At 50.7% G+C, this 24,875-nt stretch overlaps 8 protein-coding genes and 3 pseudogenes across 8 annotated transcripts, besides 35 other annotated features; all 11 read right to left on the bottom strand.

Moving 5' to 3' along the window:
* Positions 1 to 3,694: part of a sequence feature (areas not merged during assembly with more than two copies in the genome that could not be assigned to a particular haplotype) that runs on past the window's edge.
* On the bottom strand, positions 123 to 2,458 carry Tc00.1047053508539.130 (annotated as a pseudogene).
* Positions 3,695 to 3,777: a sequence feature (haploid, Esmeraldo-like haplotype).
* Positions 3,778 to 4,732: a sequence feature (heterozygous, Esmeraldo-like haplotype).
* Tc00.1047053508539.110 (mucin-associated surface protein (MASP), putative) lies at positions 3,816 to 4,601 on the bottom strand (the record flags this gene model as incomplete). The annotated part of the gene is made up of 1 exon (XM_809005.1): positions 3,816 to 4,601. One exon carries the CDS (start codon positions 4,599 to 4,601, stop codon positions 3,816 to 3,818), a length of 786 nt encoding a protein of 261 aa, XP_814098.1.
* Positions 4,158 to 4,275: a sequence feature (GA-rich).
* Positions 4,733 to 5,454: a sequence feature (areas not merged during assembly with more than two copies in the genome that could not be assigned to a particular haplotype).
* Positions 5,455 to 6,251: a sequence feature (haploid, Esmeraldo-like haplotype).
* Positions 6,252 to 8,753: a sequence feature (areas not merged during assembly with more than two copies in the genome that could not be assigned to a particular haplotype).
* Tc00.1047053508539.95 lies at positions 6,787 to 7,218 on the bottom strand (annotated as a pseudogene).
* Positions 8,300 to 9,520, bottom strand: Tc00.1047053508539.80 (mucin-associated surface protein (MASP), putative; the record flags this gene model as incomplete). The annotated part of the gene is made up of 1 exon (XM_809004.1): positions 8,300 to 9,520. One exon carries the CDS (start codon positions 9,518 to 9,520, stop codon positions 8,300 to 8,302), a length of 1,221 nt encoding a protein of 406 aa, XP_814097.1.
* Positions 8,754 to 9,282: a sequence feature (areas merged during assembly that could not be assigned to a particular haplotype. This can correspond to areas where the two haplotypes were merged or to regions with more than two copies in the genome that were merged during assembly.).
* Positions 9,283 to 9,617: a sequence feature (heterozygous, Esmeraldo-like haplotype).
* Positions 9,618 to 12,663: a sequence feature (areas not merged during assembly with more than two copies in the genome that could not be assigned to a particular haplotype).
* Tc00.1047053508539.71 lies at positions 9,763 to 10,416 on the bottom strand (annotated as a pseudogene).
* Tc00.1047053508539.60 (mucin-associated surface protein (MASP), putative) lies at positions 11,603 to 12,412 on the bottom strand (the record flags this gene model as incomplete). The annotated part of the gene is made up of 1 exon (XM_809003.1): positions 11,603 to 12,412. The coding sequence occupies one exon, from the start codon at positions 12,410 to 12,412 to the stop codon at positions 11,603 to 11,605; it is 810 nt and encodes a 269-aa protein (XP_814096.1).
* Positions 12,009 to 12,088: a sequence feature (GA-rich).
* Positions 12,664 to 13,196: a sequence feature (haploid, Esmeraldo-like haplotype).
* Positions 12,765 to 12,792: a microsatellite.
* Positions 13,195 to 13,214: a microsatellite.
* Positions 13,197 to 24,875: a sequence feature (heterozygous, Esmeraldo-like haplotype).
* Positions 13,451 to 13,486: a microsatellite.
* Positions 13,752 to 13,782: a microsatellite.
* Positions 13,864 to 13,891: a microsatellite.
* Positions 13,927 to 17,127, bottom strand: Tc00.1047053508539.50 (hypothetical protein, conserved; the record flags this gene model as incomplete). Its single annotated transcript, XM_809002.1, has 1 exon — positions 13,927 to 17,127. One exon carries the CDS (start codon positions 17,125 to 17,127, stop codon positions 13,927 to 13,929), a length of 3,201 nt encoding a protein of 1,066 aa, XP_814095.1.
* Positions 14,940 to 14,985: a microsatellite.
* Positions 17,209 to 17,264: a sequence feature (T-rich).
* Positions 17,348 to 17,374: a microsatellite.
* Positions 17,442 to 17,475: a sequence feature (AT_rich).
* Positions 17,477 to 17,508: a sequence feature (T-rich).
* Positions 17,856 to 17,886: a microsatellite.
* Positions 18,160 to 18,199: a microsatellite.
* Positions 18,198 to 18,654: a mobile genetic element.
* Positions 18,256 to 18,278: a microsatellite.
* Positions 18,694 to 18,715: a microsatellite.
* On the bottom strand, positions 18,918 to 21,332 carry Tc00.1047053508539.40 (hypothetical protein, conserved; the record flags this gene model as incomplete). The annotated part of the gene is made up of 1 exon (XM_809001.1): positions 18,918 to 21,332. The coding sequence occupies one exon, from the start codon at positions 21,330 to 21,332 to the stop codon at positions 18,918 to 18,920; it is 2,415 nt and encodes an 804-aa protein (XP_814094.1).
* Positions 20,695 to 20,721: a microsatellite.
* Positions 21,380 to 21,429: a sequence feature (GA-rich).
* Positions 21,537 to 21,567: a microsatellite.
* Positions 21,990 to 22,020: a sequence feature (AT_rich).
* Positions 22,104 to 22,143: a microsatellite.
* Tc00.1047053508539.30 (hypothetical protein, conserved) lies at positions 22,204 to 22,917 on the bottom strand (the record flags this gene model as incomplete). The annotated part of the gene is made up of 1 exon (XM_809000.1): positions 22,204 to 22,917. One exon carries the CDS (start codon positions 22,915 to 22,917, stop codon positions 22,204 to 22,206), a length of 714 nt encoding a protein of 237 aa, XP_814093.1.
* Positions 22,957 to 23,025: a sequence feature (T-rich).
* Positions 23,193 to 23,693, bottom strand: Tc00.1047053508539.20 (hypothetical protein, conserved; the record flags this gene model as incomplete). The annotated part of the gene is made up of 1 exon (XM_808999.1): positions 23,193 to 23,693. One exon carries the CDS (start codon positions 23,691 to 23,693, stop codon positions 23,193 to 23,195), a length of 501 nt encoding a protein of 166 aa, XP_814092.1.
* Positions 23,855 to 23,900: a sequence feature (T-rich).
* Tc00.1047053508539.10 (hypothetical protein, conserved) lies at positions 24,052 to 24,875 on the bottom strand (the record flags this gene model as incomplete). The annotated part of the gene is made up of 1 exon (XM_808998.1): positions 24,052 to 24,875. A coding segment is annotated over one exon (824 nt), but the record flags the coding sequence as incomplete, so codon positions are not given.

Genomic DNA, 24,875 nt, shown 5'->3' with positions numbered 1-24,875 from the left:
CAAAAAAAAGGGTTTAAAAATTACGAACAAAAAAATGTTATCCGGGGAATATTTCGTTTCCGGGAGGACAGTAATTCTGTGCAGGGAAGGTCGCAGTGTCCCACGCGGCAGCCAGTCACTCCTCACAGAGCCGCAAACCCCCACAGTCCCAACAGAAGAACAAGCGATGGCAGCACCTCGTAGCCAAACACAGTGCCGCCATCACCATGTGCCCCACTGTCACGAGCGGCAACGCCATCCGTTGCTCCCGCCGCCAAATGTTCAGCAGAGCACTTCCGGCGAGACACCACGGGTGAAGAGGTACGCGCAGCCACATTCTTCGGAATAGAAGCTTTGTTTGCGTTAAGCGCATTAATCTCATTGCCATCCAACGGGCGGTTGTACAGTAGGACGTTCGTCACAGTCACAGACACGTCTTCTTTGCTCCCTGTTTTGTCTCCATCCCCTCCAATGCAGAAGTGGGAGACCACATTAATATCCGTATTTTTCAATTCACATTGCGCATCCTTACACACAAGTTTACCATTAACGTAGATCGAGCCCTGTTTGCCGTTCTGTAGCACAATCGCCACCTGGTACTTTGCATCTGTCTCCCAAGTGCCGCTGAGCTCCTCGGTCTTTCCGCCACCCTGCAACAATTTCCACTTCTTTTCTTTGTTGTACGACAGTCCCAGAAGTACTGGATTCTCTGCGTCATTCGTCTTCACACCCATCAAAGGAATGGGAGTATCCTCCTTCGTCGGGACCTTGTGGATGGACACCGTCGCCACAAGAGTGAAGTTGTAGTTCGCGAAGTGGTACAGCTGATTCTCCCCCTGACTGCCAAAAGGCCACTCCGCCCACGCTCCTTTGAACGTCACTCCGCCAGCATGCAATGTTGCCTTCGCAGCCCCTTCATTATTATTTACCGTGGCGTTCACCCCGAGGTACTCGTCCCTCCATGTGTTACCAGAGAAGTTGCCGGACAAAAAGCCAACCAGCCCATCCGTGATCTTAACACCGTTGTAGTCATTTTCAGTTGAACGGTCCTTCTCAGCACTTGAGGGGCACAGCTGGGAAACGCTTTGGTCCACTTTATTCCAGGTCGCCACCACCTCCTTCATCCGCTTCAGCTGCTCACTCAGACGCACAGAGACCATACCAGGTGATGGTTTGCCCTCATCGCCCTTCTTCTCGTACAGTGCAATCAACTCCTCATTATTATTGGTTTCACCACTTTTACCACTTTTGTACAACAGGGAGCTGGCGGCAGCATCGTCCCCTTCCCCGGGTACCGGCCCAATATCAACAATGTGCGTATTGTCCGTCAGCCAAAGATGGAGTTCACCCTTTTGAGCGCCTCCCTTCTCAAGCTTCTCGGAACACACCGGCAGAGTAACAAGCATCACGTCCCTGTTCTCAATCGTCGCTGTGATGAACCCGCTTCTAACGCCCTTCTCATGTAGCTTACGGTTGTTGCCCCACACGCGCGAGAGTGTCCCGAGGGCCTCCGTCCACGACTCCCCTTGTCACCGATCTCGTACACCCTGCGGCGGCCATCATCACACGCAGTCATCATCATGAGTTTTTTGTCCTTCCACCCCACGACGGAGGGATCACTGCAGCCATCGTCAGACATCCCCTTCGACAGCGTCCAATTTGCAGCATCCGAGGAGTATATGAGCAGCGAAACATTGTTATTCCTTCCACCCTCCGCAGTGCCATTAACCTTATTCTCCTTCACGGCCTCCATTGCGAACACAAGCGTACCGTCCTCCATCTTAACACCCGATCCGCCACCGCCAATGTGTCCTGTCAAAGTGTCATCGTTTTCACCGATAACATTGCACAAAATACTGATAGTATCATTCCAATAAATTCTTTTGGTACTTTCATCCACACCACTGACGTTTCCTTTCACCAGCAAAAGTCCCCACTGAGCCACGCCAGCCACACCTACCTGACAATTAGAGAGACCTTTACCCATGTAGACTCCAGCAAGCATGCAAATATCATTTCCCTTCACAACTGTTGTTGGACGGCTCACATGTACTCTCGTCCCGCCCTGGGAATCATCCTTATCCTCTGTTTTGGAGGCGCAATTCCATCCATCGGTTGGACATTCCTCCAGCACCTCCTTCTTCACCTCAGCTGCTTCCAGGGCTTTTGGGTTTTTGTCATCCAACTTCATGAATTGTGAAGCAATGCAAGGAAAAATGACGCTATCCTTCTCGCACCACGCCTCGGCAACGGCAAACACTTCACCATTCATCTCAACAAGACTGGGAGCATGGAGAGGACTCACTTTTTTCTCTCCATCTTTCACATCTCTCCAAACGAAACATTTCCCCGATGAAGAGCCCTGACGTCACTCTGATCCTTCAGCAGCCACAGCCCCAACACTGTTGCAGCACAACATCGCAAGAAGAATAAAAAGGGGCACCGCAGAGTAGAAGAGATGCCGGGACATGTTGGGCATCCGCCGCTCACTCTCTCTTCCTTCCCTCCTCCTTCCGCTGGATCCGGTCACGCGGCGACGGTTGTGTGTGCGGGGTGCCTTCACTGCAGCAACACGTGAGAGTATATAAATATGTGTGGGCGGTGTGTGTGCTGTTGGTCCTTTCAGTGCCTTCGAATTTCACAGTAGCGATTAGCGCTTGGTATTAACTTCTTTCCTTTGTGTGTGAGTGGTTTAGAAAAAAGAGGAAAAAGAAGTGAAACACACCGTCACCCATCCACACTGAGCGGCATCATCATCCGCACCGCATTCACTCCCAACAACGACGACAACTCGCGCGCACAGACACACGGAGCGAGAAGGAAGAACAGTGCAAAGAGAACACACAACGACTGTTGCCACCAGCAGGAGCCACGGCTGGCGCTTCTGCCACGCGTCAGCACTCTCCGAGCTACGCCGACACACAAAACAATCAGCGAGATGCAGAAGGGTACACAACTGCCCTTCGCAACACCAACGCGCCATCGCCAGTCGTTTTACTGTTGTCTCTTCCCACACCCTCCATCGCACATCGCCCCGCACAGCCGGAGAATCCTCCGTCGCTGTACGAACAGCGGGAGGAACACGTCGGCACGTGCAGCTGCCAGGAGAGAATCCATACGCATATCTCCCAGGCTCCCTCAATGCCGCGCCGCCCACGGGCAGCACGCCAAGAAAATCACGCTCGCAGCACGGCAAAAAATAAAATCGCAGTCTTCCGTCATCCCTCCTCAAAAGGGCCGCCGCAGCCAAAATCTTGTGCGTGTGCGCGTTCTCATCATTCACGCCGCTCCACAGCGTGTGCATGTGTTTGTGTGTTTGTCAGCGCCTATACTTGCAGAGCAGATGTGCAACACAAGAGAGTCAAAAAAAGGCAACAACAGAGAAGCGGATAGCACACACGCAAATTACTCATATCATCACACACACAGGCAGCCCGCGGAATGGGTGCACTCAAACAAAACACAAGTAAAACAACGGAAAAAACAAAAACAAAAAGACAAAGCGTGGAACGACCAGCGCACACACTCTCATTGCTCCCGTAAAGCAAAACACACACACACAGGGAGAGAGAGAGAGATCGCCCACTAAAAGCAATAAAAACAAAACAGTTACGGTGCTCCGCCCATGCAGCCAGGCAGGACGGCAGCGGTGCGTGTCGTGCAGAAGAGAGCACCAACGGGCCTGCATGGGTGTGCATGCATATATACAATGGGCACATTATGTGTGTGCTTCGTGGGGTGAGGTGAGGGCGAGAGTCCATGCAAGGGACACACACAGAGAGTGAGTGAAGGACGAGTGTGTGTGCGGGCGGTGCACGGCTCTCTCTCCCTCACTCTCACGCGGCCACCACCGCAGCAGAAGCCGCACACGCAACAACAAGAAGAAGCAAAAGAGGGGAGGTGGTGTGGGAGACCGCGGTGCTGCCGTCACTGTCGCCAGTCGTCGCCGTTGTAGTTTTCATAGCTGTGGCCGTCACTGGTGTTTCTTTCGGATTGGGTTCTTTATTTTCATTTTGTTTTCCTTCCGCTGTCCCTGCAACATCAGCTGCTGGATCATCGTCCCCAGTTGTTTGTGTGCTGTTGGGATTTGTTATCTTCGATGCTCCCTCCGCACCAGAAGATAAACTTGGCTGCTCTTGACCGCCTGCTGAGATCCCCTCCGTGGTGCCGGTAACAGGTTCTCTCTCTTCTTCGTTTTTTTTCTCCTCTTTGTCTTCCTCTTTCTCTTCTTTGTTTTCTTCTTTTTCCTCTTTGTCTTCCTCTTCCTCCTTTTTTTCTTCCTTCTTTTTACCTTCTGTATTTTGACCCTTGTTGTCCGTCGTTGCACTTGCCGTTTCTGACGCTTCTCCTCCGGATTGTGGTGCCGGTGACGGGCTCGCTGGCGCTGCCGGTAATCCTGACGTCGTTGGTGCTGGTGCTTGTGGCGCTGCCGGTTTACCGTTTTGGACAACTTCTCCTGCGACACCTGTGGTCTCTCCTTCGTTTTGAGTGTTCCCGTCGGACGTATTACCCGGAGAAGCCGGAGAAGCCGGAGAAGTTGTTTCAGCTCGTCCACCACCGCCGGCACCGCACCACAGCACGCAGAGGGCACACACCAGCAGCACACGGCCAGTCATCGTCATCACGGCTGCACACACAGTCTAGGGAGGGGCAAAGAAAGGAGGATGAGAAGAACACACACACACACATCAGCAGCGTGGAAAAGGAGGAGTGGCGTTTGCATGAGGGTTGTTGCCATGAGCATGGGAGACGCGTGCACGCAGGAAGAACAGGCAACAATGAAACACCGGACAGCACGGCACACAACTCCATGGCATGTAAAACCCACCCACAGCTGCCCCAAAATGGACGGGAAAGAAAGCGCAACAGTACGGCAAGAACACAGTGATGCCGGTGCAGAAAAGGATCCCAAAACGGCGTGAAAAAAGAAACAAAAAACAACAGTCTTCCCCCACAGCGGCCACATCCAACAACGCAACAAATAATAACAGAAACAAACACCACACACGGCAACTCACAGCGGCAGTGAGTTCCCTGTCGCCAATCTTCATGGCTGCACGCTACCGAACTCCTCGTGAGTCCGTCGCTCCGCTGCCTTCTTCCTTCCCGCGGCTCCACCGCACGAACAGCCACGCCGCCCCCAACGACCCAACAGTCAACCGCCCAACGACTGTTGCTGAAACCACACACCCGCAACAAAGCACGCGACACAACATCGTCTCACGTGGAACCCGCCGACGGCAGCACGTCATGTCAACCGCTTGGCCTGCACACGGTACAATCGATCGACGGAACAGAGAAGTAAGACAGGCACTCAATCAAGGACTCTCCACACACACAGCCCTTTTGATGGCGCCGCTGCTGCCACGTGCACGGTACCCGAGCAGAAAATAAAAAGCAGTAAAAAAGCCTCGCAAGAGAGAAACAATCCACACGTCCATATGCAAAGCGCCACTCAGGCTGCTGCGGCTGCAGGGTCCGTGGGCAGAAAAGCGCCTTACTGAATCCCGCCAGTTATGTCAGTCTGCCCTCCCACCAATGTAGCGCATAATCCACGGTGTGCGTCCACAGGCATCCACTCCCGGTGCCCTAGCAACACCTCAGAACACAAATAGTCGAGAAGGGAAATATCATTACACAATGCCAAAGCAGATAAATAAAAATAAAAAAGTAAAAACCACACAGATCCCTCGCACACGCACACAAACACCCCACAGTATCCTTCAGAAGAAGTCAAACAATTTGTTGTTCCCAAACCCATTAAAAACACGCGTGGTGCCGACACATTAGCGACCAACTCAAAAAAGGAAAAGTGCATACAGCATGTCCTTGGTACAAATTATACAGACAAGCAGAGCGTATATATATATACTGATAGGAACATGCCAATTGATATGGGCCTTTCTCTCTTGCACCCGCTGCTGAGTGTTGGCACCCCACCGCCGCTTCATCCTCCCTCGGCGGAGGGTCCACGGCGCCCTGCGCGGCATAAGCGGCATCAGGGCCCTTGGGTCCCGTGGCTGCGGCACCGCCACCGGCCTTGTCGCTGGCGGCCTCAACTCATACTGATTGTCTGGCAACAGACGTCACACCATCGGCGGCCACATCGTCGATGTCCGGAAGATCGCTCTTCTTCTCCGCCTCCTGCGGCGCACCCACGGTGTCGCTGGGCAAGAGCACACCGTTGCCGTCGTTTCATCGGGGGTGACTTCCTTCTCCTCTGGCGACGGATGCTTCTGGGGAGCAGCCGTGTCTACATCCTTCGGTGGTGTGCCACGGCCGGTCCCAATGCTCTCCGCAACGGGGACGGATGCCAGTAGCAAAACTTGTTCAGTATATGCCGGTGGGACCGTCCTGCCCCACACCCTCTCTCACATTGCCACCCCACGGAACCATTGGAAGCAGCCTGCCGCTGGTGACGGATATCGTGCACACCTGCGCGTGGTCACGGAAAATAACGTTTCCCTCATCGTAGGGTGGAGCAACCCACGTAATCGTCGCCCCGTCCGTGCATGGGGCACAACGGGCGTTACCCTCTTCAGTCACTCTCAGATGCACCTGCATGAGGAGGCACCGCAATGCCGCATGCATGACAGCACGGAGGTGTATGTTTCTTCCGGGTCCCTCGCATCTGTCGTGTTGGTGGGAAGCGTGTCCAGACACCACGAAGAGGACTTGTCCCCGGGCACCGCAGACAAATATTCTCCCCTCCAAATAACAGCGGCAGCATCCCTCTCATAAAGTGCGGGACCACTGATGGGGCAACTGTCCATCGGGCGCTTTGCTGACCCTTCATGGATACTCCGTCTACACACCAACCACTTCAATACCAATCCGACGTGCAGCGTCTGGCAGGAACTCCCGCTTTTCAGAACATCTGGGGATATTCACTCATTTGCAGTGCGGAGCACTTCCTCTGCAGCAGTGCACAGTTCGAATTCCTCCACCAACGCATCGGCTCCGCCATATCCCACTTCACCCTCATGCAGCCCAGGTCAGCCGATGCGGCCAGCGTCAGCTCCGTGCAGCAGCCCGCACAACCAATCGGTGCCATCCACCCATCCTTCGCGTGGCGCTGCAACCGGTGCGACTCCAGCGTCCTCCCGTCCCCATCGCCATCCTGCAGCTCGATGCCATCAATGTCGTCGCAGTCGTGGTGCTCCCTCGCAGGCATCGCGGCAGTCGTCGAGTGCACCACTTCCTACAGCGCGCTGCCACACACCGGTAACATGTCAGCATTGGCAACACCAGTGGAACAATGCCCAGCACGCACCGTAAACCGAATGCAAACGCTGCCCGTGGCAAATGGGGGCACAATCAAAGGATCCTCCAGTGGCTGCACGAGCAGACGATCCGCATGCAGTTTGAAAGCAGCAGTGACAACTTCATTCTCGAGAATGATGCCGTGCGCAGAGGATACAACGTCACCTTCACACTCGCAATTGTCATTCGATGAATTCATTGCTTAGTACCGCTCTGAGATGTAATACTTCCTGGTATCATCCAGGTCCCTCACGGATACTTTGATGCGGATGGGCGCCCATCCATCCCTCCCAATGACGGTGTACGTCGGCAGCTCACCCAATGCTCCAAAAGGGCACGTCCCTCACAACGACTCAAATCAAACTTGCGCTGTCGGCACGCATCACATAGCCAAGGATCGAGGGTACGTCAAAGTGATAACAAAGCACCCGCTGGCAATCACACCACAAACATCATCACATGCAGCAGCACCAGCGTCTCAAACTACTTTGGGGTGTAGAGCAAGTAAGCCATTGATGTGGGTGTTAGGCAAATTTTTCGTGGCTTGCTGAAGCAACAAGGACCGATTGCATGGGAAGAAACAAAGAACAGGTGAATACAAAAAAGAATATTCAGCCATCTGCAGTTCAAGAAGAAAACCAATCAATAAAATTAAAATGAGAGCACCCAACCACAACACAACAGAAGCAAAGATTCAAAACAAAAGAGAAAGAAAAATGCCGAGGCGTGGGACGACCAGCGCACACAAACTCTCATTGCTCCCGCAAAGCAAAACACACACACAGGGAGAGAGAGAGAGGTCGACCACCAAAAGCAATAAAAAAAACAGTTACGGTGCTCCGCCCATGCAGCCAGGCAGGACGGCAGCGGTGCGTGTGGCGCAAAAGAGAGCACCAACGGGCATGCATGGGTGTGCATGCATATATACAATGGGCACATTATGTGTGTGCCTCGTGGGGTGAGGTGAGGGCGAGAGTCCATGCAAGGGAACACACACAGAGAGTGAGAGAAGGACGAGAGTGTGTGCGGGCGGTGCACGGCTCTCTCTCCCTCACTCTCACGCGGTCACCACCGCAGCAGCAGCCGCACACGCAACAAGAAGAAGAAGCAAAAGAGGGGAGGTGGCGTGCGAGACAGCGGTGCTGCCGTCACTGTCGCCAGTCGTCGCCGTTGTAGTTTTCATGGCTGTGGCTTCGACTGGTGTTTCTTTCGGATTGGATTCTTTATTTTCGTTTTGTTTTTCTTCTGCTACCCCTGCAACATCAGCTGCTGGATCACTGTTCGGGATGCCGTCTTCAGTGCTCTTGTCAGAATCATTATTGGCGGCATCACCGTTTGCCGTGGGTGAAGGTGGCCCTGATTCTCCATGGTCGGCAGATGGCTCATTCTGTTGATTGGCTGCGATGGTGGCAGCGCTTCTTGTTTGTGAATTGTTGTTTGAGTCCTTTTCGCCTTGGACTTCTTCTGGCTGTTGCACGTCCCCTAAAGTCTCAGGGCTGGAATCCCCATTCACTTGCGTTGTTGCTGTTTGTAATTCTGCCTTATTGGTTGGACCTCCAGGTGTCTCCGTTGGTGACTTATGACCCATTTTGTCGTTTTTTGGTTCTTCTTCGTTTTTCACCAGTTCTTCCGCCTCTCCTTCACGACCGTCAGATTCACTGCGAATATCTTCTTCTTCTTGCGACCGGCTATCGGAGGTTTCTTTACTTTCGGAATTTTCCTTCAAAGCGGGTTCTTTGACACCCTCAGTGCCAGAGCTGCCGGATGAAGAAGAAGACAATTGATCAGCTGTTTGTTGTTGGGAATCAGCTTCACTAACGTCCTCGTGATCCTTCTTATCTCCTGCTACGTTTCCATCATTTGTATCCACCACTTCTAATCCCCTATCCTGTTCTTCTGTACCTGATCCTCCAATCGTCGGTGCTGCTGCTGCTGCTGGTTGATCTCCGACACCGACATCATTTCCACCTAAACCAGGCGCTCCTCCTCCCTGATTATTATCAAGCGATGTTTCTTTCGGCTCACCCGGTGGGAGTGTAACACTCAATCCTTGTCCAGCTTCCGCAGCTTCAACCGCCTTTATTAATCCCATTCGAGTGGACAACAACCCGCAGTCCGCCTTTAGAGGCACGCCGTCATCTCCACCATTACTCGTGTGCCTCAAACCGTTCCCTCCACCCTCACTGCAGTAATCGTCCATCGCGTGTCCAAACACCGCACCGCACCACAGCACGCAGAGGGCACACACCAGCAGCACACGGCCAGTCATCATCATCATCACTGCTGTCAATTGCGTGTAGCCTTCAGCACAAACTAACAACACGTCAACGCAGAGTGAAAGCAAAGAGAGACATGTCACACAGCCACGCACCGTCCCATCCAGCAATGAGAGTCACGCACCACAACAACAACTGGGTGGGCGTGGTTCAACAACAATCAAAAAACAACAACCAAAGAATTAATCCTCGCCGTACACCGTTCCTCACACCCCACAGTCACTACAACCGTTATTCCTTCTCGTCAGGCCCTCACAGGCACGCCACGCTCACTCCAGCACGCGCCCCTCCAGCACAGGCCTCGGGATCGTCGGGCCCTCCCACCGCACGCAGCCGTCATGCGCTCCCGCTGCGCCGCAACGTACGCCACCTCCTCCCAGTCCAGCAGCTCCGTGTCCGCCACGTCCCTCACAATTGCCGCCATGCCACCGCCACGCACAACACACACAGCGCCACAATGTCGTGCCGCCACTCTTCCCCAATCATGAGCGCAACACCCAACGCGTACTCGCGCACGTGCCCCATGCGCTGCAACAACACGCGGATCAGCCCCACCGTCATGCACCGCATCTCGTTGTCCTTGTGGTTGGAGCAGACACTCCCATCCTCTCAATCCACGGCCTGGTGCTGCAATAGGCTGCCGAGGGGAGCCACGTGTGTGTGGAAGACCCCAATGCGCGGGGCGCAGTTGGCAGCCACCCACGCTCAGTTCCTCGCACCTCCCCGCTCCCTCCAATCGCCCACACACAAGGGCGGTGCCATGGGAGAGAAAGAGAAGTCCGCCGCACAACACATGCACAAATGCACACGCAGCAGCAACGCCATCCACGTCGCACTGCAAGAAAGATCCATGCGCACCGCACACACACAACCGCAGGGAAAAAGGGACGGAGCGCATCCAAGAACAGAGCACACTCCTTCACTTCCCTCTGCCCTTACAAATTGGCATGGCGCCTCACAGCAGGTTGTGGCGGATTAGTGTTCCACAACCACAGTGAGGCACGGCGCACACCATCCGCTCCCCTCCGAGTGCACTCAGCAGGCCGGGGCAGGGCGCCCAGTCACCCTCGTGCCATCGCAATGGGGAGCACAAACAATCGTCGTCGCGGACCATCGGTGCCTCTAGCAGGGAAGAAAGAGAAATGGAGGCATGTCAGCAGCACAGCCAGCAGAGCGACACTCAACGGGACACGGCAACACAAAGCGACGGTGAGCACAGCACAAACGGAAACAAGCCGCAGCGAGATACCCAAAAGAAAAAAGAAAAAAAGGGGTGATTCATGCAGAACCCACAAAATTAAATAATTGTTCAGGCAGGACTTTTATTTCTTGTGCCTAGAAGCACATGACAGCCGTGTGCATACATTTTGCCCGCACAAAAAATGGAAACTAAAAAACAGATCTTGCTGTTCCACGAGCCCACACAACACCCTTCACACGTCATGCGGCATGTGGCCTGTTCCTCCAGTCCTCCTTTGTGCACTCCGTGGGAAACACAGCAGTGAGGCCGGCACCGCGTGTGGGCAACAAATGAAAACAAAAGGGGAATACGTCACTCGTGACGGTGTACAGCTCCAACCATTAGAAGAAAAAAAATTATTAAAACAAAGCACCAACATCAAAAAACAATGAAAAAACAATCAAATACAAAAAGAAATGTGCAGGCGTCACCACACAAAAAATTAAGGTTAATGGGAATATGCCCACAAAACAACAACACAAATAAAGATTCAAAAAAACAAAATGAAAAAGCCGAAGCGTGGGACGACCAGCGCACACACTCTCATTGCTCCCGTAAAGCCCAATAGGGAGAGAAAAAAGTCGCCCACTCAATGCAATAAAAACAAAACAGAAACAGTTACGGTGCTCCGCCCATGCAGCCAGGCAGGACGGCAGCGGTGCGTGTGGCGCAAAAGAGAGCACCAACGAGCCTGCATGGGTGTGCATGCATATATACAATGGGCACATTATGTGTGTGCTTCGTGGGGTGAGGTGAGGGCGAGAGTCCATGCAAGGGGACACACACAGCAATAGTGAAAGACGAGTGTGTGTGCGGGCGGTGCACGGCTCTCTCTCCCTCACTCTCACGCGGCCACCACCGCAGCAGCAGCCGCACAAGCAACAACAAGAAGAAGCAAAAGAGGGGAGGTGGTGTGGGAGACCGCGGTGCTGCCGTCACTGTCGCCAGTCGTCGCCGTCGTAGTTTTCATGGCTGTGGCCGTCACTGGTGTTTCTTTCGCATTGGATTCTTTATTTTCATCTTGTTTTCCCTCTGCTGTCCCTGAAACATCAGCTGCGGGGTCATCGTCTCCAGTTGTTGGTGTGCTGTTGGGATTTGTTTCATTCGATGCTCCCTCCGCACCAGAAGATAAACTTGGCTGCTCTTGACCGCCTGCTGAGATCCCCTCTGTGGTGCCGGTAACAGGCTCTTCTTTCTTTGTCTCCTCTTCATTCTCTTCCTTCGTATCATTCTCTTCCTTCGTATCATTCTCTTCCACTTCCTTTTCCACTTCCTCTTCTTCCTCTTCTTCTTCCTTTTTTTTCTCCTCCTTTTGTTCTTCATTCTTTTTATCTTCTTTGTTTTGATCCTCGTTGTCCGTGGTTGTACTTGCCTTTTCTGATGCTTCTCTTCCGGATTGTGGTGCCGGTGACGGGCTCGGTGCCGCTGCCGGTAATCCTGACGTCGTTGGTGCTGCTGCTTGTGGCGCTGCCTGTTGATCGTTTTGGTCACCTCCTCCAGCGCCAACGACGGTCCCTTCTTCGTTTTGAGTGTTCCCGTCGGACGTATTATCCGGAGAATCTGGAGGAGGTGTTTCAGCTCGTCCACCACCGCAGACACCGCACCACAGCACGCAGAGGGCACACACCAGCAGCACACGGCCAGTCATCGTCATCACGGCTGCACACACAGTCTAGGGAGGGGCAAAGAGAGGAGGATGAGAAGAACACACACACACATCAGCAGCGTGGAAAAGGAGGAGTGGCGTTTGCATGAGGGTTGTTGTCATGAGCATGGGAGACGCGTGCACGCAGAAAGAACAGGCAACAATGAAACACCGGACAGCACGGCACACAACTCCATGGCATGTAAAACCCACCCGCAGCTGCCCCCAAAATGGACGGGAAAGAAAGCGCAACAGTTCGACAGGAATACAAAGATGCCGGTGCAGAAAAGGATCCCAAAACGACGTGAAAAAGAAACAAAAAACAGTCCTCCCCCACAGCGGCCACACATCCAACAACGCAAATAATAATAATAATAATAATAATAATACACAATTCAAAAAAACACTCTCAACAACAACAACGACAAAAATAATAATAATCGGGCGATTCACGGGGGAAGGGAATAGTGCCGCGCCTCTGTTTGCAGTGCTTCCCTGGTGTCACGTTTCCATTGAAGTCCTGTGAATCTTAAGAAATATTCCCCCCGACTCGCTGTCATTAAAGTTCTCCAAGAAGGCAGCCCGAGGGTTTTTATGCGCACAAGGGTCCGCAGAAATCTCTTTTCAGCCCATTTTTACAATCGTTTGGCGCAACCTCCTGTGTCGTGATACACTCCAGATGGTGGGGGTTAGTCTGCGTATATCCTCCCAGCTCACCGCAAGTCTTATGCAAAGTCGATACCCAAAATCTGTCTTTGTCGTAGAAATGCTTGTATTTTTGCTTCTCTAACTATTATTATTATTATTATTAGTGTTTGTGTGTCCTCTTTATATGTATGTTTAAATGTATATGCACGAATAGGTGTGAGGATCAGTCCCCCCCCAATGCAAACTTCTACATGTGAGTCATTGCTCACCTCCCTTCATTGGCTCTTTCTCGCAAATTTAGATACATACACGGAAGACAAAAGAGGGACAGGAAACTGACATGTCGGTGAAGAAGACGCAAAGAACATGTGCATTTACCCTCTCGTCCATGCTTCCGCAATATATATATATATATATATATATTACATGTGTATACGTGTCAGTGTATTTGTATAACTTGAAGAGGTTGTCAACCTCACCATACACAAATAAATACATAACTGTGAGCATATATTTTAATATTTACATATATACATATGTAAATGTATTCACTAAATGGTAACAATGCAAGTTAACAAATAAAAGAGCGCAAAAATAGAGGTGAGTGGGATGGAAAAAAAAAAAAGTAAAAGACACATCAATCAATAAATAAGAATAACACCAACAAAAGTCATTTAAAAAGGATTTCTTTGCCAATTTATCTCTCTCTCTCTCTCTTTCTTTCTCTCTCTGTGTGTGTTCCTATGTTGTTTTCTTCACTTTTTTGCTTCTCCCCATTTCTACATGCTAGTTGCTTCCCCCTTCACGATCCCTTTTTTTTTGTTTTGTTTTGTTTTCTTTCTGCTGCTTCTTGCGGCAAAGTGTAAAAGCCATTCCTAAAGCCTTCGCTGTTGTCGTTGCCGCGGGAAGGACTTCCGCCGTGGTTCCTCAGTTGTTTTGAGCTGCGACAGCGATGACGTTTGCAAAGACGTTGGTTTGGCAATCGCATTCGTCAGCTGTGCCATGTCCCTCGTAGGACGCGGCAGAGTCGCCGCTTTAACTGAAACTTCTTGTTTGGTCCGCTGCTGAAAGGGGCGATCGTCGTTTGGTTGCACCGCAGACGAGGTTGTGGTGTGACGTGTGTTTTCTTCGTCTGTCGGCACCGTCGTTGCTGCAATGGCGGGCTGCACACACTGAAGTTCGTAGCGCTGCCACGCCTCCCGCAGCCTCACGTCAACGATGTCCAGTGAAGGCTCGGCATGTTTGCTTCCCTCCTCCCGCATCGGCGTCTGCTTGGATGGCAGCAATGAGTAGGGGAAAAAATGGGTCGCCACAAACGTCCAGCTCTCGCTGTGTAAAATTGGGTATGTTATCGCGAGGGCACGCATGAAGGTCGTCAGCGTGGCTCCTTCCCCGGCGACGGAAGTCAACAGGTGACGATAACGCCTCAACAACGATGTTTGCGTCGTGTCTGTTTTCACAGATAACAGGCAGTAATGCGTCATCGCCTCCTGCCAGCGCCACCAAAAACCGAGTGGCGACTGCTCCGTGAGACGACGTGCCTCCATTACCTTCCTGACGTTTTCCCGCTCTGCCATGACCGCCCGCTGTGCCGCGAGGCCCTTCTTGGACTTCATTTTTTTGTGCTGCGGGGCAGGTGATGCGACGTCCCCCGCGGAACTCGCCAAGGCGACGCTGGTTTGGCACATAGAGGGCACTGCGGAAGCCTCCAAGCTCTCCCTGCAAGTGTCCCCATCTCTCTTTTCGGCACCATCGCTGTCACGAGAGCGAGCAATGACGAGGTCCGCCGAGGTGCTCCGGAAGAGTGTCTGCGCCAGTACAAACCACAGCCGCATTGCCGGCGGCGGCAGAAGAGCGACATCGGTTACACGCTCATGCGCTGGGAGCACGTCAACGCCACCATTATCATTATCATCATTATTATCAGCATCATCCGCACTCTGAGCATAATCACTGCAACTTCCATTCGCTTCCTTCTTCGTGTTAGCTGCACCAGCGTCCCCTTCCACGCGCAGCCGCCACTCGTAAAAGGTATCCCCACCGATTTCCTCCGCATGAAGGAAAGGTGCTTTTTTCCCTCCATGCGTTGCCTCTCCCCTTCCTTCTCCCTTATTAGGCCCACTGAGCATTTGTTCTACCCACGCGGGAGCAAGTGGGTGACCCACAAATTCCCGTGCCGCATCACTTCGCTTCACTGCTTCACGTGTACACGCCAACGCTTCATCCGCAGCGTACGTGTGAGAAAACATAGAAGCCGTTCCAGGCGCTAGAGAAAGCGCATTAAGAATGTGACATAGAGTTCCGCGCAGTAGCCAACAGAGTGACTGCGATTGGCGTGCACGGGTGCCAATAGCGCCATCAGCGGCGTCGCACAACTTGAATAGCCGCGGCTGCACAATTTTGTCAAGGACGTCACGAGCCCGAAGGCACATCGCAATTGACGATTCCACCGTTTTTTTTGCTATTGTGTCGTCCCCGCTTGCATATGGAATACGCATGATCACTAGTGGCCGTTCCTTCATCTCCAGCAGCTCAAGAAATACTGAAAAGAGAATACCCGTCACCACTTGCTCCAGCAACAACATTATCCGTTCGCTGTCTGACCTCATAACATCTTCCTCCCCTAATGCAGCTTCAAATTGAAGCCACATATCATACATATCAAAATCTCCTTTCTCCATTGTTTTTCTCTCGGAAAATGCTGGGGATGATGCTATAAAGCTACGCAAAAGCTGCTTGGCTTTGCGAACACCGTTTCGGTCACAAAAGGATAGTACAGCGGCGTGCAGGAGGACTACATACGCGTTTTCTGGTTCCAGAAGCCGTAGTGCCGCCAGAAGATGGACACAGACGTCAAGACCCTGCCTTGCCAGCAACTCCATAACCCTTACAACTTCAGCATGATGTTTCTTTTCATCATCTACCGTAAATTTTTTTGTTTGCTCTCGCTGTGTAGCAGATGTCGACTGTATGGATGCAGACGTTGAAGCAGAAACAGAAAAAAGAAACCCCACAGCCACTTTTAATTGTTGCTGCGCAACATGGTACCCGACGCATAGAGCTTCTTGTGGTGATGTGGACAAGGCTTCGTTCGGCACGAGTAGTGGAGCGGCGCAGAGATGGGCAGTGCTCACCACATTCACTAACTGCAAGAGATGCAAACTCACCCAACAGCCTTGAATGAGGCCTTGCGCGATGCAAAGGGAGCATCCAGGTGTGAGGGTCTCCACGGTGCCAAGAACGACGCACGGGTCGTCGGACTCCGTCATAGTCGCTTCAGCAAAAGTATTGGAGCCACTCGACGATTCCGTCTGTGGCGTGTTGTTCTTCATAACTCCCATGACGGTCATAAAACGAGAGTCATTTAGGCGAGGTGGAAGGGAGGACGTCAACTGGGATGCCGATGACGAATGTGAGGAGGAGGAGTTCTTTCTGCAACCAATGCGTCGCTGGCAATGACTGGCGTGCCGTGGGAGACGTGCATGATACCGCCCACGAGCCCGTAGCGTCTCAAGAAGAGCGTCTTCATCCACCTCGTTCAATTCATGCCACGCTGAGCCAAAAACCACATTCACCACACCACCCTGACCAAAACCCCCGCTACTTCCTACAGCGTTCCCTAACGCCTCTCGGCTTGAATTCACATAGGAACCAAATTCCCGTTTTCTTCCCAGTCGTGTTGACCCTCCATACAGGCGTACCTGTTTCTCCATTTCCAAGAGACTCACCTCTCTTGCCTTCTCATCCCGCAGCAACTCCCAGAGCCCCCATCGTACTTGTTGCTGCTGCCGTGGGAGAAAATTTTGGCACTGGGCAGATTCAACAAACCGTGCGAGTTCCACGCTCTGTTGAAGCGCAGAATCCAGTGGGGCGTCAATGTGATTGTAACAGTCCCCTAAAAAATGCAGAAATTGCCTCATGAGACACGGTGTGGGAGAAGTGGAACTACCACCACCCACAGCAGTAAAGGAGGCATTTGTTGGCATCACAGATGCCGACGTGGCCAATGGTTCTTGTAGGTGCTTCAAATCTTCCCCGGCTTCCGTTTGCCGCTCCGTCCGCCCAAAGTCGTGCATAAAAGCACACACGCACACTCACTCAAACAATCACTCACTTCTTCCCTAGCGGCCGGCAATGACAACTTGTCGCATCGCAACAAAAGAAAAAAAAAAAAAAGAAAAAAAGGAGGGAAGAGAAAAGCAACAAAGAAAAACTGAAATTGACTTTCACGGAAATGAATATCAGTCATGCAACCACAACAAATATACACCAACCAAAGGAAATGGACACACAGACACACACAGACAGACAGACAGACAGACACATAAGTACAATAAAAAAGGGCTGTTTGCTTTGCTGTACTTCTATTACTCTCTCTCACTCACTTTTCTTTTTTTATCTTTTTATTAATTAATTATTATTTTGAAAAAAAAAAAGAAAAAAAAAGTAAAGAAGAGGGGCGTTCGTTTAATTTCTCCTTCCGCTTCTTTCAAAGACATAACAATACCTCACACCCCACACCCCACCCACCTACCTCTCTCCCCCTCATAAAAGAGACACAGACGTACACATATGTTTTTACATACATATGCACAAGTAAGATGCTGCTGAAAACTTTCTGTTTTGTTCGTTTTCCCCCCATCCCTTCAATCTTCTTCTCATGCTGTACGACTTTATTTACACACACATATATATATATACGCACCATCCCCAACCTGCTGCATCGCCATGACTCACTCACACTCCCGTAAATTCTTTTTTAAAATTATTATTCCACTAGATGGCCACATGAAATCTCACAGAAACAAACACGCACACACACGCACACACACACAAAAAAAAAGAACAGAAAAAAAACATTAACGCTCAAAAAACAGCAGAAATAAAATCAGAATTCGGCAGTTTGCAAGAGGGAGAGGGCAGAAAGCAAGAGGGATGGGAGGAGGAGCAACAAAGAAAGAAGAATACAACCAAACGGCCTCGGAAATGAATAAGGTCGTGCTTGCATGTGCATAAAAGAACAGACAAGAGGTACAAAGGATTGAATAAATAGAAGAATTCAGTCGCCGTACTGCCAACAGTACAAAAATAAAAGGTTTTTGCGCAGTAAAAAAGAAACAGAAAACAAAAAAAAAAAAAAAAAAAGAATAATCTTCCGGGCAGCTGGCCAGATCCTGAAATTATCTATTTAAACCAAACAAGTCAAAAAAAAAAAAAAAAAAAAAAAGGGGGTTATTTATTTAATTTTTTCAATATTTTCTTTTCATTCAATTATATATAGAATTCTGTGGACCGCTAGCATGGTCCTTTGTCCTTACTTAGGATTTGAAGTATTTATTACTTACGAAGTGGCAGACTTTGGGGCTCTCCAACCACAAGACCCCGCCGCGTGGTGGGAATCAAAAGGGGGTGGGTGGGATGGCAAAATAAAAACAAATATTATCTGGCCTCTATCGGCTCCCTGCCCCTACAAAGTCGCGTTCTTCCCAAAAGATTCATACGGTAGAAATTATCATAAATAATGCACTCATTTATCAGGATGTACATTCATTCATTAATTAATTTAGCCGGCTCTCCCACGACCATTCTCTTCACAAGCTCCTAATAAATAAATGAAAACAGTTCAAACTCAAAGAAATCCTAAAAAAAAAAAAAAAAAAAAAACGAAGAAAGGAACTTTGCGACAAAGTATCAACAAGAGCAATAAACATCTTTCCCCCCCACCTCCTCCTCCCCTGGCATTCCACCCGTGTAAAACAATAATAATAAAAGAAGAAACACCTAAAACAGTTGCATACAAGCCAGAACCTACTCTCAGCCGCACATGGGCACTGACCCAAAATCAGGATAGTGTGTGTAGCCACCATCAGGGGGGCCGCGGCGCACATGTGCGCCGCAGTCGCTGAATATACACTGGGATATGTGTGTCCACGGAGAATATCTTTACAAAGTAGTTTTGTATTACCCACCCCCAGTCCGTGCCAGGAGTTTCGTCTTCTGCCGGCCTAAACACGGCTTCTGTATAGATTTCTTCCTCATCCTCTCCACCTGGAGGTATTTGTTTTTCCTCCTGGGCCCTGAGGCGGCGTAGCGAGGCATCCGGCTCGGCAATGAACGCACGTTCTGCCGCCGCTTGATTTCTGGAATTATTACCGGCGACTGAACGCCACGTTGGGACAGCAGGAACAGAAACGTTAGTTGTCATGCTGCCATGAGCAACACCCCCTTTATTAAAAGCAGTAGCCGATGTCAAAGCTGACCGACGGTACACCTTCAGCGGGGGAAAGTTGTGTACCACAAGTTCGGAACCACCCTTCAGTAGGTGATATAAGAGAGGAGGCATTGCAACGTCATTTTCCACATCCCCACCGGCCTGAATATTCATGTTCGTGTTGTTTGAGCTGTTCAGGGCAGAATGGATGATTAAGGTACGTTTTGCCGTAAACGTCGCAGGATGTGTTTTTCCCGTGGCGCGGAAGCACACATACCATTTGTCTTCTATGAGCTCTTGCATCGTAATCTTCTGGCGTCGCGCGTCACGAAGTGACATGTAGTATGCAAATTTCCACGAAACCGGTAATTGCATGTCTTCCTCGTCGTTGTCAACTTCGTTCCCTTCCTGCCTCCTCTTATTCCCCTCTGAAATGAGACGCATCGCCTTTTGTTGGGCATGCTGCAGCACGCTTAGAGAGTGTGTTAGGGCCATCTCCTCCTCAAACTCCTGATATGGATTGCTGTCATGCTTCCCATCGGCCTCGCTCTCGTTGTCGCAATCGCCAAGCCCGTCATCCGAGACATCTGCATCCTCCTCAGAACCTTCTTTTTTCCCTTCTTTTGCCTCTTCAGTGGCATAAGTCAATCTCTGTTGATCGGTGTTCGCCGTCAACAGAACCCCTCCTCGCGATTTCCCTGTGCAGTGCAATCCTCTCGCTGTCGCCGTCACCGCAAGTGCGGAAGGAAGCGAGAAAAGCGATGGTTGGTCGCTGTTACTGCTGCCGCTCTCATGGCTTTGGGGCGAATTGAAAGTACCCATCAAAACTTTCTTCTGATGAGCAGTGATGCGTTCTGTCAAAAAGGCACGACTTGTGTCCGTCTCTTCCTCATCCTCGTCAAGCAGCAGGTCGCAGGAATCCTCATGACGCTGCCGACGCTGATTTTGCAGCTCCAACCTTAATCGCCGTCGGTGGAGTTTTTGCTGCATGCAATACAAATGCTGTTGGCGCCGCTCGGGTGCCATTTGCCACCAGTACAGTTTCTTCTTTGTCCTGGACATTTGATCGGTCCCACTCTCAACGGATGATATAGACGAGACGCTGCGCCGCAATGGGGATATCAACGACGCTCGTAGATGGGGCGAGTTTACCGTGCTCATGATCGCATCGTATGTCGGTGTACTCCGAAGTGAAACTCGATCCCACAGTTGTTGCGGCGCACTTCTTGCCCCTATGAAAACACTGTCAATATCACTTGGTGTTGTGGCGAGCGAGGCGGGCCCGCTCTTCCCGCCACGCCCAGTCCAATATGATGGCATGAACAGTTGTTGATGCTCTTGCGAGTGCCGTTCCTGATGATGTTTATCCCCCTCGTCTCTTTCGGTTTCTCCTAATTGAAACATCACCCATTCATGTGTTACTGTCGCAATTTTGTTGTTATTGTTATTGTTGTTGCTGCCGGTGCTGCCGGTGGTGGTGGTTGTGGCGGTGCTGTCGTTCATGTGTGTCCCAATCAACATTTGCTGCTGCATGGCGATGATTTCAAGTTCCTCCCGCCGATGTGCCTCCTCTGTCGCCGCCCACGTCTTCATCACACGCGCAAAACCCTGCTTGCCACGCCACATGGAGAAGCAGGCGGCTTTCCATGCAGTTCGGTCCGACTCGCTGACGGCGTGGTAAAAATACCGACACACGCCAAGCACCGTGCGTAAGTCATCCACAGGAAGGAAATTAAACACGACGTCCAGAATCGGCATTGGAAGCCCACACACGCCATGCGGGTGCATATCCAGAGACGATGCAACATGGAGTGAATGTCTCGTATCGCCGTGGATCAGGTTGGAGACCCCACATTTGGGCCCTGCAGTGTGTATTGCCAGGGGCTGGGAGATGCGGTGAATCGCGGGAGGCGGAACATCGCTGCCCGCACGTCCACTCTTACGAGGATTTCGCCACACGCATCTCCCGCCCGGATTACCATCCGTCGCGGATGCCTCGGCAGCGGCGGTGGCCGTGTTACCACAGCCACTGCTGCCGTCACTGGAAGAAGGCGTACTGACGCCCTCCATGGGCTTCTCTTCACTATATTGTACGTTGTTCTTCCCTTTTTTAAACACCTTTTTTTTTCCCTTCCTTAATTTATTCTTCCCCCCTCCCTTCCTTCCTCTGTGTCCACACGTATGTACTTTTTGCTCTAGAATTAAATTGATATACACCAAAAGTCCTATTCCTAGTTGCTTTTTGTCTTTGTCTCCACCCAAATATAGTTTATATTTCCTTCTTTTTTTTTTTTTTTTTTTTCTTCTCTCTCTCTTGAATATTTTATATTTTTGTTATTTTCCCCTTAAAATTACAAAGAAAAACAAATTTTCCGCCAAGTCTCAGACTGGGATGTGCGTTCTCGCAAGCGAGGCCACTCCCGTAATCACAGACAGACTGGCAGGGGAAAGAGATAAAAATAAAAGGCAGCAATGTGCGGTGGGAGCATGCACCCGCAAGAACCAACAACAAAAACAAAAACATGAATTGAAAAGGAGAGAAAGGAGAAAAAATAGGCATAAACAAGGGAGTACGCACATAAACACACAAACAAGGTGAGAGAGAGATATTCTGTGTGTGTGTGTGTGTAACCCGGTCTCTCTTTCAAATGAAGCAGCGGTGACCTATTAGTAAACTCATCTCAGCTCTCTTCACGCGTTAAACCAATGAGAACTTCCCTTCGTTTCTTTTTTTTTTTTTTTTGTTTATTAATATTATCATCATGACCATCATTGCCGGCTTCTGTTCCTCCCTCTCTTCTTCCCCTTCTCATTCATTTGCGCTTTCGCATTCTCTCCTGTTCTCTCTCCCTCTCTCTCTCTCTCTCTCTCTCTCTCTCTCGCCAGCTGCTGCCGTTCCGCGGGTATATGCGTGCACCCACACACTTTATCTCTGTATCGATTAGTCGTATTTGTCATGAAGGTCGGCAGAAAGTTCATCGATTGATTTTATTCGTTCGTAAGAAGCCTTCGCGCCACCGCCAAACGTGGCAATATCATCCGCATCTTCTTCATCCACGTCCTCTTCTCCGTCCTGTCTTCGTCGCTGTCGCTGCGCCCTCCGTGCCGCCCGCTCCCGTGCAAGTCGTCGCTCCTCACGTTTTTGCTGCTGTTCCTTCGCCTGCATCTCTGCCTCGGAGCGGGCGTGTTCCGCCGCGATCTGCGCTGCGACGAAGGCCTCCCGCTCCTCCGGTGTGAGGTGGCCGAGAGTCTCTTGATACGCCGCTGCTTCCGCTTCGCGCTTGCGACGCGCCTCTGCAAAGCGTTGCTGCACCATCTTCTCTGCACACTCCCGCAGCCGCCGTTTCTTTTCCACCGTCAGTGTCTCTTCCAGCTGCTCCCACTCCGTATCCTCCTCGTCACGAATGGCAACACGTGGGCCTCCTTCCAGACGCACAAGTTCCTCCTTCTGTTTCTCCAGCTCCTTCATACGCTTTTGGCGCTGTTCCGTCTCGCGGCGTCGCGCCTCAGCGGCTTCTTGTTCTTGCCGTCGCTCCTCGGCTGACTTGCCGCGCTCGGCCAAAATGCGGGTGATATCTTCCTCCGACATCCCAAGACGCCGCATATCTTCTGCGGTCAACTCCTTCTTTGGTGCATTCTTCTTTCTGGGTGCCATTCCGGGGAAATGGCGAAGGGTAAAGCTAATAATCAGAACAAAAAAAAAAAAAAAAAAAGGAGAAAAAAGGAGAAAAGACAAAAAAATAAAAATAAATTAAAATAAAAAGTTAGAGACATCGCACATTAGGACTCCTCTCGTTCCTCTTCATTCCTTCTCTTTTGAGGAAATGTTGGCCCCAGGATCAATCAATCCAATTTGTTGATCGTGTCTCCTCCTCAAGTATCCCCTTCCATCTCTTCTTCACCATTTTTCTCTCACACAGGCACACATACTCATGCACCACTCGCGACAGCTTTCGGCACTTCATTGGCCGATTCAGCCTCTTGCAATTGACGGGCTTCAAATCCTGCAAGAAGGCTGTGATGCTGCGCAAGTGTCTTCTCTACTACGCATGACTCATACTGCAAAACTGCATCATAGCAGCGATGCACCGATGGAAACCGTGAGTCTGACGATAATAAAACCCTTCCATCAGCATTATTGCCGCCACTGATACTGCGACCAACGACTGTGGTTTCAGCAAGGTTATCAGTGCTGCCATTCTCACCGTTGTTTGTTTTCCCCAGAATTTCTTCAAAACACCGCAAAACTGCCGCACGAGGAACCTCACAGGGCTTGTTGGAAACCCTAAATGGGGAAGACAGCGCACCGTACATTCGTTCAATACTGGATTGATTGTGTCCCTCAAGCTTCTTATATTCAAGCGCGGCTGCTGTCAAACGTTCTTGGGGAGTGTATTCATCCTTTTCTTTGGCAGCCTTTTTAGAGGTCATACCTCTCTTCTTGACCAAGCGTATAAATAAATATAATAGATATCTATGTGGCGTTAAGTAAACCTAGCTCCTTAATGTGTAACACCACAGTGAAAGCAGAGATGACGGCGCTGTTTTTGGTCCTTCAATAAGGTCTAAAACGCCCCGCAGTTCTCCCCCTCAAAAGAAAAAAAAAAAAAAAACAAGAAAAAAGAGAGAGGAAAAAAAGAGACACAACTCCGAGTAAAGTAGAATTGAGTAATGCGCGTGTGTGTGTGTCACTCAGGATAACCGCAAATTCCATATACCTTTCGGAGTTTCTTTCACAGATTCGCTTATTCATTCTTTTTTTTTTTTTTTACTGCAGAAGCTACGGTTGTTACTGGCTGTAACGCATTCGTGATTTCTTCTGCTTGCGCTCTCGGTTACGCAATTGGGCAGCCTCCTCCCGCGACAAACGGGGCGCTGGCATGTTGTACCGCCCTTGCGGTGGCACAAAACTGCGGATATTACCGTAATAGTATGGGATGTCAGCCGCATGTTGCGGTTTGGCAAGCGGACCGCCAAGAATCGGGGTGACACCGCCCTCGGCACGCCGCAGTCGACGTTGCTTGCGCGTCTCGCCTTTTGCACTGACACCGCCCTTTTGGAGATGTTTCTGTATAGACGTCTCCTCCCACGCATGTGCCTCTTCTACTGCAGCCTGAAACACCGGGTCAAGCAGCGCATGCCGCTTAATTCTTTCCATAACCTCAAGCGATGAGCGCAACGCGGGGTCGCAGCGAGCAACCGCATGTAAAAACCTGTTGGAAGGAGAAAACGCCCGATCCATCATCGCCTCCGTCAGTGACATCTTGCAAGGAAGAGTTTTTGTATCCAAGAAATTGGTATCTTTGGAGAAGCGTTCCCCTAATGCCCCTTGCTTCTCAACTTCTTTCTCTTCACTCTTCTCCGTTTTGTTCAGGGAGGGAGTGATGGTCGAAGGTGCCGACAAGTTAATACTTTGTTTACTTTCTTCGTAGTGCTCCAATAGACGAAGCTCGCTTTCTGAGATGCTCTCATACCGTTTTTCTTGAACTTTTTGTATGACAGGTGCCAAGTCAATATTGGGAAACCCCAGAAAAAGACTCTCGTAAAGTGTTGCCGTAAACTCGGGTATTTCACCGACATTCTGAAGCGCCTCAGTGTTTTCTGCAATGGAGA

Source organism: Trypanosoma cruzi, genomic scaffold (genome assembly GCF_000209065.1).
Source record: "Trypanosoma cruzi strain CL Brener 1047053516901 genomic scaffold, whole genome shotgun sequence".
In the NCBI taxonomy this organism is placed as follows: Eukaryota; Euglenozoa; class Kinetoplastea; order Trypanosomatida; family Trypanosomatidae; genus Trypanosoma; species Trypanosoma cruzi.
The sequence above is the reverse complement of the archived record's forward strand: the minus strand, read 5'-3'. Positions and strand labels throughout refer to the sequence as shown.